Source organism: Aegilops tauschii, chromosome 7, assembly GCF_002575655.3.
Source record: "Aegilops tauschii subsp. strangulata cultivar AL8/78 chromosome 7, Aet v6.0, whole genome shotgun sequence".
NCBI lineage: Eukaryota > Viridiplantae > Streptophyta > Magnoliopsida > Poales > Poaceae > Aegilops > Aegilops tauschii.
In genome coordinates this window covers 380,741,245-380,752,507 of record NC_053041.3, presented here as the reverse complement: position 1 = coordinate 380,752,507, position 11,263 = coordinate 380,741,245, and the positions used below count along the sequence as shown (strand labels likewise).

At 47.5% G+C, this 11,263-nt stretch overlaps 1 protein-coding gene across 1 annotated transcript; it reads right to left on the bottom strand.

The window, feature by feature from the left end:
- Window positions 1-2,048: 2,048 nt before the first annotated feature.
- On the bottom strand, window positions 2,049-6,404 carry LOC109771742 (vesicle-associated protein 1-3). The gene is made up of 8 exons (XM_020330442.4): window positions 6,091-6,404; window positions 5,332-5,402; window positions 5,149-5,230; window positions 4,923-5,038; window positions 4,656-4,811; window positions 4,501-4,545; window positions 3,237-3,314; window positions 2,049-2,351 (listed from the first exon to the last, which is right to left on the bottom strand). Exons 1-8 carry the CDS (start codon window positions 6,146-6,148, stop codon window positions 2,241-2,243), a joined length of 717 nt encoding a protein of 238 aa, XP_020186031.1. The 5' UTR covers window positions 6,149-6,404; the 3' UTR covers window positions 2,049-2,240.
- Between the last annotated feature and the right edge of the window lie 4,859 nt (window positions 6,405-11,263).

The window sequence follows — 11,263 nt, the reverse complement described above, 5'->3', positions numbered from 1 at the left end:
AGAAGGCCATGGTTGCAACTGCACTGAAGTAACAATTGGAGTTTGCAAGTCAGTATGAATCCTCCTTGGCTGGTGATCAGGTGGCCACCATACACAGCCAGAGTGACTAGTGAAATATTCGCAAACAATGCCATGGAACAGAACAATGTCATCCTCTGTAGACTGCACTTGAACAGGGGGCGGCCACTGTTGCGGCTCAATTCCATTCCGCGATGGTGGCAGTAGCAAGCCTGTGCACTCACCCACGAGATGAACGCCATGTGGGCAATGCTCTTTGCGTGCAGTTGGCTGTACCGGATCGTCGCCATGGACTATGTAATCTGTCGAACACATGGTCAGTGTTGGTGCAGAGAAGTCGCTGGGGATGATGAGGACGACGCCATGGTTCGCCTTGCTCATCACTTGCGTGGAGGTGTTAACAGACAGGGCATCGAGCTCCTGCACGTCGGCCTTGGGGTCGATGTCGATGGTGGTCGTCACGGAAGAAACGATCTCAGCACTAGAGGTCGTTGCCTGCCCCGGAGTGAGCTGCTCGACTGCTTGGTGGATGTGCTCGACCATGGGCTCGAGGTGGACAGCGGTGGTGTCGACCTGGGTCGAGCACTCCGTCGAACAGATGATGGGCACCATCACGACGCAGACCGAGGCTGCATCATGGGCGACCATGGGGATCTCTTGGGCCTTGATGGTGGAGCATGAGGTGTCGGGGACGGGCGTAGGTGAGGCATGCGTCATGGTTGAGGCCGCCGGATCGACAAGTGAGGTGACCACAGGAGGGTCACCCACTCGTGCAATACCCAACGCTGAGCACATCTCGTCTGCTTGAGCGCACAACCTCTCGAGATACCACAACAACTGCTCCTTGGCGGACATGGCATCCCACTCTGGTGGTTTGACGGCGGGCATGGTGTTGTCGCCGGTGGAATTGGGAGAAAAAAATTGAAGGGGAAGGGTGGTGCCTGGCTCTGTATACCAGATGTAAGGTACAGGATATAGAAGTGGTTGGTGGGATCGATCTATTACAACTCTCTGAAGTAGTAGCTGGTACAGATCGAATTACAGAGGAATAGAGTGTTCTAGCGAGATGAACTAGGTCAGGTAGCCGCCGCCGCCGGGTTCGGGTGATCCACTGGATGGATGCCGTCCTTGTTGCCTGCTTCCGGGTACTTGTAGGTAGTAGCCGAGTGATGTGCACCCGGCCCATGAGCTGTCAAAGGGGAAAGCCCAGGTACAAGTATGGGCCAGGGGAGGTCCCTAACAGGGAAGATACGGAGAAACTGTTATGGCACATCCTTCTTTTACATATACGGAGAAACTGGTGCATGTCGAAGCCTAAAACCTGGATGCACCACCACCGCGAGACTAACAAGAAGGACGACGACGACGACGACGACGACGACATGTACGAGGGCGACGGAGAGATGGTCTGCAGAAGAGACGGCGGAGGCGGTTCCGGCGTGACGCAGGTGCGGAACGGCAGCGAAGCGGCCGCGGGAACGGCACGGTGCCGATGCGATCGCAGCATGTCGACGGTGACCACGGAAGGGGAGTGGCCGGCCATCAGTGCTGCCAGTACCCGGAAGGCGGCGGCGGAGACCGATGAAGCCACCCCCTGCTCTCTGGTCAGGATCGTCGCCACGAGGTGTGCATGCCTTCTACTAGGGTTCGTCGCCGGCATGGTCGCCACGGCGGCGTGGGTGCTCCCCAGGGCCCCTGGGCGTCCCGAACTATACGTCGTTCCTACCTGAAGGTCTCTCATGTTCTCTAAGCCTAACTGTAGGAACAGACACACGAACCATGTTGTATTCAGACTCATCACCCTGATGAATCGACAGCTTAAGCATACCTTTCCTTCCGCGTACTGAATGGCTTAACTACGTACATAGTGCAGTTTCCATGATCAAATATATTCTGATAAGATGTCAGGAGTTCCATGAAGCTGAAAGATCTGGCAGAAGCAGCAATGAACTCACCAAGTCACAAGGAAGGTGAGACCAGAATGAATTAAAGGTTATGGTGAACGTGACATAACTTGCAGCTGTTAAGAATTATAATTAAAACAAGTCTACTCGATGTGATTAAAATCATGAAAACCACCATGTAATGTACACAAACCAAAGCTTCTAAGCCGTTACAAGTTAGAATAGAACAGGCGCTCCTTTTAGGAGTAAAAACACAAGGGATGTTGCTGGTATCCGTCCTTTCCTGGGAATGTAACTTTGTTGGGGACTACTCTTCTCCTATGTCTTCTTGAGGATGAAACCAGCGATGATGCCCAGAATACCCACCACAATCAAGAAGGTGATTGAGAAACCGCCGTTGCTTTTGCTGCTCTCTTTGCGTAGGACATCCTGAAATTAAGAGATTTTATCATATGGCCTGATAAACTGTGTTCAACTTCGCAGAATCCATTAAATTCTGATAAGCACACAGACTAGAAGCATATGCATCATCATGCACAATGTAAGTTTGACATTTATCGATCAAACAATGTGTATTGAAAAAAATCCAGCAAATGGAAAATCTGATTATATCAGCAGGGGTACTTTCGTATATTTAACTTGCCAGAGACCCAGCACAACTTTTATACTCTATTTACATGTGCCAAAACTATGCACTGCAAATTTGAATTTCATTGTCCATCAGAATTTGAAGCTCATTGTCAATTATTGTTAACTTTAGACAGCTTACATTAATTAATAAACAACTGATCTATTAGGCATACTAACATAAAGTTCACTCTACAACACACAGCTGGCAATCACTGCATCTTCTCGTGACAATCTCCAACAAACAACAAATTTGAAAGAAAAAAACTTATGCCAACAAACACCGTCTTAACTTTATGCTATGTGTAATTATGAGCATGACCCTCGTCATTACATCAATTGATAAATCTGAATAATGCTCAACACATAAGCATTTACTTGGCTCGTATAAAAAACCAATGGTGTGAACAAAGATTTCTTGATTAGGACGAGCAAGCAAGAAGCTAATGCAGTAGATTATCTCATACATTCCGCTATTCATGGTAGTAATAAACATAAAGTACAAAGAGGGGAGCATGTCTATAATTTGTTGAACCTCACATCAATAAATAGCTGAGTAAACAACCCCTTGAGTCACCTTTGAGATGGAATGGTCAAGAAACATGTAAATGATGGAAAACAAATTCCAGAATAATACCCTAGAATACAGCATTGGTTCAGAACTGTCACAGTTGTGGAAGCACTTACCAGCTCTTGTCTCAACTTCTGGTTTTGCTGAACAGCAGACATTTTCTCCTCAGTTAGCTTGGAAATCATGGACGTCGCCTAGAAGGAATAACCAACCACCGCCATTTTATCAAAACATAAAACTTCAAAAGCATTTTGAGATAGATTGACAACTAAGTAAGAGATCATGCATTTTGGCTATCTGTTGTCAGCAAACTTTTACAAAGTCAATACATACAGTAGCCAATACCACCAAAGCTACATGATTTTTTCTTCGAATTGGCATACAGTAGCCAATACCATCAAAGCCACACGATTTTTTTTTTGAATTGGTGTACTTATTAATTAATTAAGAAACAATGTTTGGATTACAATCACGCAAGACAAGTTCCCACGCACAGGCAGGAACTGCCATTGCAACACACCACCGCTGCACTCGACACAACTAACCCTAGCAATTTCATGTGCCACCCAATTATCATCAAGACCAGATGATTTTGCTTGCGTATGTGCTACAATTCACCCTATACAGTCCAAGCAGTGAAAAGCTTACAGGAATAGGTAAGGCATATAAATTACAAATCCATCTCGTCTGAGGGTAAATCAGGAATCCTAGAGGCACCAAAATTTGGGAAGTAGGATAAAAATGCATCATATGCTACTTGGCATTCTCCTGTTTTCCAAATATTATGGGAAGTAGTAATAACCTAATCTGTTTTTATATTCCCAAGTCAATAGTGATACAAATCATATATACATTACTTAAGAGTTAAGACTAGGCTCAGGAAGGTGCCGCCAATATCTTATGTTCTAATGGTAGTAATGAACCTGTTCCTCAGTCTTATCACCAATCACCTCATAATAACAGAGAAGGGTGATACTGACTGAAGGGGCACAAAAGCTTTTTTTTCTATTTCACGGATATTTATGATTAGCAGGGCATGCTACCCGGCTAGCAAGATTCACAATCACTTGCAGTCAGCAAGCTAGCGTATGCTTCCAGAGGATTTTAATGCAAGGACAATTCTGAATGTCTGGACAAGCCATATCTATTATTTATCTCCAATTTTTTCTTTTTTCGAACAATCAGTACTACAGTCCATATACAAATCAGTCAGTTAGTGTAAGATCTAAGTAGGGGCATACAGCATAATACCAACATTGTCAATATACAGTTAACCAGTTGTTCACTCATTCTTGTAACTTGCAGCCTTTTTACCTCAGGGTACTGATCAATATCAAATACATAGGTACCATAAAGGTTAGATAAAGAAATAAAGGGTACCTCCGAGGACTTATCCTTTGATGCTTCACCAGATGATCTAAATACCTGAACAATGGACATTAAATATGTTGTAATTTTATCATGTAAAAAGCCCCAGGAATTTCATTCAAAACAAAAATATAAATAAAAACGAAAGAGCTAACTCAGTGACTTACAGATTGTGGCAATGTAGAATTAGGGGTCCCGTTTTCCAATGAACGAGCAGAACTCCCTTGTTCTGAATCTTCAGAGAACGGGCTAGGTGAAGATGTTGGCACATAAATTACACGCAGCTTGCATTCATCAACAACCTTCCCTGGCTCTTTGTTGAACTGTCATCACGAAACCACATGGATGAATGACATGATGATGTGCTAGAAACAAACAAATGCAGCAAGGAGCAAATTGACAGAAATAACACAAATGGAGTGTCAAGTTGGTACCATTGCTGCACTAATATCTTGAGTTGCTGCGCCATTCTCAGCTGCAACACTTTGAACTAGGAACTTGTCCTTACACTGCAGATCAGCAGGTGCTTCCCTCTGCGCTTGCATTGTAACTAACAACAGAGAAAATGCTAAGGATACTTGTAAATAGAAAACTGAGCAAGTTAAGCAGGCTTTTCTTTTCACTGAGCTGTTTATTCCTATATAATGGACTGACAGCTACCTGTAACATCACAAGTCGACCCAGGAAGTACAACGCCGATATTAGGGCGCACACAGTACTGCTTTGGGTTGGTAGTTTTGACCTGCGAACAGTGATGAGGTAATGATTTCCTTGTCCATTAGAACAACTATATGAACAATAAAAACATGAGGCACATAGGATTGAAAATTTATAACTGATTACCTTGAATGCTACATAACGGTCGGTCTTATTTGCGAGTTGCATGGAGCACGAGCTCTGCTTCATCAATTCAACTGTATGTACAAAATAAAAATTCAGGCACATTTTGATTAAGAAAGACAGTACAAACCTCTAGATATTCAGTGCAAAGATATATTAAACTAACCCAGACAAACATTGAAAGCAAGCAAACTGAATAAACAGAATCATGATCATTGACAGAACAATCTAGCACATAGTGATCCAATTCAAGATCAGCTAACAATGGCCTTAATATCACATCCTAAACACAATGTAAATAATTGACAGGAACATTTCATTTCAAGCAACTCCATAATGCCAGAACAATGTAGCGATGACATACATATTTGTTAGCGAGATCCCAAATTCCTGGAATATCAAATGATTATCATAATCATGTTTCCACAGAATGTACATTCGAAGCATGCCCTCGATACAGGGTGAGATTCCATGTGCATCAGGAAGCACATAATGGTCCAAGATCCCACAAGAAAAAAACGTCATGCAGTTACTGCCGGTTTGCAGAGAGCACGCAATGGTCCAAGATCCTGAGTTCGAATCTAAAAGAGCACTAGACAAAGCAAGCTGATCAGGCACACGGATCCGATAGGCAAGGACCAATGACCTCGTCTCCATCCTAAGATCCCAGCTTTGACCAGGATCCATTGGACGGGACAGACACAGCAATAACTACGCGACGCGATCAATTCGATCTGGAGACAAGATCTGGGGACAACTTACAGGGAAATGCCAGCTCCGAGGGCTGGATCTCGAGGAAACTGGCGCTTCCGGCGCTCATGATGGCTTCCTCGCAAACAAATCAAGAACTCAAACCACCAAAAAAAAATTCGCAGCGGAGAGAGAATTATCTCTGGCTTCCCACGGATTCAATCGGGAAGCCAAGAACGAGGACGCCCACCAATCGATTGGAACAAGAGGCGGGGAATCCCGGGGTGGAAAAGTGGGAAAAATTAGGAATTTATTGGTCGCCCTCGCTCTCTTGTCCTCCTACTGTCTCGGGCATAAAAAGGTTGCACGGAAATGGTTTTAAAAATGGAATATCGTATTGAACGGATGAACTGTGATCGTTAGGAACCTGCGGGTAAATGACTATAGTGCCCTCCGATGTAGTGCTAGATGTCCTCTGAGGTGCTGGGTCGGTGAGGGGTATGGATGGTATTGCAGCTGAGCTGTGGGAGGCCGTGACGTGGCGCTTTAATGGGCATGCTCAGCTGGCTCTTTGCCAAAATCGATTTATTGCCCATTTACTGTTTACCATTTCCGTACCCGTCGACGCTCAAAAGTGACACGATCTGCTTGAGCCCGTACAAAGATTAAGCCCCGAGAGGATCAAATTGAAAACGAGACTCGAACGCGAAAGTTGGGACAAATTAAAAGGGCGTGTGTTTGATGCTAAGTTTTAGATTGCAATCTGTAAGAGCATCCACAGTTAACGTGTCCCAGACATTGGGGTAGACGGTCCGGTCATTGACCGGCCACGAAAATGTGACTCGGATGGATTTTCTAAACGGACTTTCAACATCCGGGTTGAATATCCAGTCCAAATATGTAGCAGATATAGTACCGTCAAGGCACGCGTGAGCGCGTCCATCACGCCAGACCCAACGACCCTACCCCGTCATAATTTGCACCAAATCCACCCCCTCGCCCTAGCGGATCCATTTGCTCTCAACTCTCTTCTTCCTCCTCCGCGGTGTCCAACTCTCAGCTCCGTCGCCGCCCGCTCTACAACCGTTCCGAGCCTCTGTGACGCCAGCGCCAGCACAGCACTCCTCTCTCTCGTCTCGCAGCTGGGGAAGTCGTCGCCGGCCCGCACGCCAGCAGGATACGTCTGGGAACTCCTCCTCCCCCCCCCCTTGCGCTCTATGTGTCCGACACATTGCCCAACCTGGTTTTTTTGGTGATTTTTCAGCGAAAACGACGAATTCTGATGCTTCGTCGGACGAGGAGTATGGATCGACAGAGCTTGATTAAATCATTCAAGATGAGTTCTTCGATTCATCGGATTCAGACGAGTAAGTGGACATGACCATGCTCATGAGCATGCAAGAGGAAATGGACCGGCAGGTGGAGCATAATCTCAACTTCAAGGGCTCGGTCAAAGAGAGAAGAGTGATCAATCGGGGTAGGGTGTCCGGAGCACGGCTATTGCAGAAGGACTACTTTGGTCCGAACCAAACTTTCCCGGATGATCCATGGTTTCGTTGTCGTTTTGACATGCGGAAGCCATTGTTTTTGCGCATTGTGGAGGGAGTGGAGGCAGAAATGACTACTTCAAGCTCACATGGGCTTGTTGTGGCGAATTATCTTTCTGTGCTAAGCAAAAATGCACGGTTTTTTTGAGGATGCTTGCACTTGGTACTATCACAAATGTCGTTGGTGAGATGATCGGGATGGGGAAGAGCACATGCCTGAAGACAACTGTCAAGTTTGCTAGCGCTGTAGTGCAGGTATTTGGAGCAAAGTATCTGAGAGAACCAAATGTGTAGGACACAGAGAAGTTGTTGGGTATTAGGGAGGCCAAAGGGTTTTCAGGAATGCCCGGATCAATTGATTGGATACGTTGGAAATGAAAGAAGTGCCCCAAAGGTTTGCGGGAATGGTATCAAGGTCACACCAAAGAGGCCATCATCATACTAGAAGCAGTGGCATCACATGACTTATGGATTGGCATGCTTTCTTTGGAATGTCGGGTTCTCACAATGACATCGACGTGCTTTAATGATCTCCGGTGTTAAGTAGGTTTTGTAATGGGGAGTCGCCGTCGTGCAACTACACTGTCAACAACCGTGATTACAACATGGGATACTATCTTGCTGATGGTATCTATTCTCACTGGGCGGCGTTTGTGAAGACCATATCCAAACCACAGGGCAACAAACAAAGCCACTTTGCAACAATGCAGGAAGCAGCTAGGAGCCTAGGATGGATGTGGATAGGGCATTCGGAGTGCTTCAAACTCGTTTGGGAATTGTTAGCGGAGCTGCAATGATGTGGGAGTCAGAAACTTTGTGGCGGCTCATGACATGTTGTGTTATTTTGCACAATATGACTGTCGGGGATGAGGGTGATGGTGTTGCCCAAACCAATGATTTTGAAGCGCATGAAGAACAAGTTCAAATCCTAGAATATCAAGATGCACCTCAGCTTATGGACTTTCTACATATGCATTAGAATCTCCTAGATCATCAGGTGCACGCACAGCTACTCAATGATCTTGTGGAGCATATGTGGACCCATGATGGAAACCAAAGAGCTAATGTTTGAGTCATACACTTAAAATAAATTTTATGTAAAAACTTTCGACGCGTTTGGTTCCGCTGCATAACGTATTGAGTTTTTGGTTATCGGGAAGCTCCGCTTCCGTTTCCATCTATGCAACACGTGCACTGTTTGGTTGGTGTGGCCATGTCCCAATTTTCAAATCAGTTTGGGTTGGAGTGTTTTTTATTTTCTGAACCGGTGTATCGTAAAACACTGCTATGGAAGACGGAGTGGTGGAAACAAACGCCAGGTACCGTTTTGGAAAGCCTCGGCATCGGAAGCCACTGCTTTTTCCACCAACCAAACGCGTCGTTTGTATTTTCGGTACCAACATTTGTTATTTACATGCGACATTGCCGTATATGATGGACGTGCATAGATTTGAGAGTCCGGATTTGAGATATGTTGATGCTGAGCACAAGATATGAGGGGTCATCTAGATGCGTCCGCAGGCATGGCCGGACGCGTCAACGGGCGTTTGAGGGTCCGGATTTGCCAAGTCCACGTGTAGATGCTCTAAGATGCCTTCTTATGGAAAAGTTCTCAACATGAAAGTTTTTGGTCTCATCGAGATAGAGATTGCCTTTTAGATCATCTTGATCCAAGGCTATATGCATCTTGGGAAGCTGTGACATCCCGGCTTAATTGGAATGATAGATTATTCATATCAATAAGATGTCTTTTTTTCACGAATACGGAAAGCTTGCGTATCTTTTCATTGATAGAAGGGGTAGAATGAGTACATAGAGGTACAACACATGACATGAACACAGGCAGGCATGAACATGGTGCCCGGAGCAGAGAGACAAGGGATGCTCGGCCCGAACAGAAGATACATCACAACTAGACCTACCAAGTCCGAACCACAAGCAACAATGCCGAACCAACAAGAATTCCAACATCACCCGAACCAACACCGGGGACACTACGAGCAAGCTAGATAGCGCCTTCAAGAAGGAGGACGACGTCGAGACGCCGTCGCCATCCGTTCCGGGGTAACCAGACCTAGGGTTTCCCCTGAGCTCGAAGAGGGGCAAAGCTGAAGGCCTTGGAAGCGCCTCCAAGAAGGAAACGACACCCGCGAGCGCCGTCGCTGCCAGCACCGATAAACCAAGCAGGCATCTCTCCCTGGCCTGAAGTTGGGCAATCCCATAGCTGCCGAGTCTGGAATCGAAGATGAGGAAGTCCATGTTGGTTGGAATCACCATGCCAGGAAGGGGTTGGCGGGGCTGCACTTGCCGTCGGAGGGTGGCACCGCCTCCACACCCACGGGCGTTGGATCCGGCAAAAGGAGGAGGCTTTGAGGCCTCTGGGGTGGGGTAGGCGACGAAGTGAGCCACACGGAGGGCATGGATGTCTCTTTTTTTTGAGGCAATTCAAAAGGAATCTCAAAGTTAAATGTGTTTGGCTTGGAGCAATTTGAGAATGGGTGACCAACTGAGCACACAGTGCACGCCATGAACCAATGGGTTTGGTCAGGTCATTACAAATGCCATATGAAGGCAGGGACTGTCAGGGGATGACCCCGGGTAGGCTCAAGGAGATGAAACGATGCTTCAAAACATCGGGGCGACCAACGCCCCTCGGCCCGGCTGCCCGGCCATCCCGGCCGGCTCGCCACCCGGCTGCTCATGTCAACTCCTTGTCCGGCTGCTCCAGCGGCCTGCTATGCGGAGTCAACCGCGACGTCACATCTGACCCGACACAGACAAGACGACCATACCATGGACACTATGACTGATAAAGCAAACACTATAGCCCGCGTCACGCGTCACTTCATTGCGCCCCAATAGTGCCGCACTATGCATGCATCATGTGTCACTTCGGAACGGCCTCTCAATAGTATAGTTGGCCAAGTGGGCAACCCCTTGTCCACTGGGCATCCCTTTATAAGTTGCACCAGGGGACTCACTTGGCCAACACAAGCCACAGCTCAGGGGCACACCCCAAGCCACACACTCACGGGCTCCCATGCCCAGGCACTCACGCCACACACACACACACACACACTCACTCACACATGAGGCTGAGTAGAAGAGGAGTGTTGCCAGCCTCCTGTTTCATCTAGATACAGCTCCAGGAGCAACTTTGTACCGCCAGATGTACTCCGCATATACACCAGACATGCAGGACTAGGGGTGTTACCCCCCAGCAAGGGCCCCGAACCTGGGTAAACCACCGCGTGTTGTTGCCCAATCCCATCCCGGATCTCCACTGCAGCCTTGCCCTCAGCTCAAGCCATCCCATGGCATTTGCCGTAATGCGGCACCCCCCGCGAGAATACCATGATAGTTGGCGCCCAACATGGGGCAAGCTGCTGCTGGAACCGCGGTCCGGGCAGGACCCCTTTCGTCATCATCACCGCAGCATCGCTGCCGTCTCTCCGGCAGAGCTCAGGGGCTCGACATCAACACGGCCCCGGGACGGCCGCGCGGGATGATGCATCCTCGTCGCCGGTCTCAGCACCGCCCGCCTCGCTCTCTTCTCCGCGGACGCTCTGTGCTGGGCGCCCCTCTGCCCGAGCTCGTAGCGCATATGCGCCCCGTACATGCCCAGATAATCCCCGTATAATCCCCATACACTGCTCGGTTACAACCTGTGAGGAGGGCGATACACTTCTGTCTTAGAG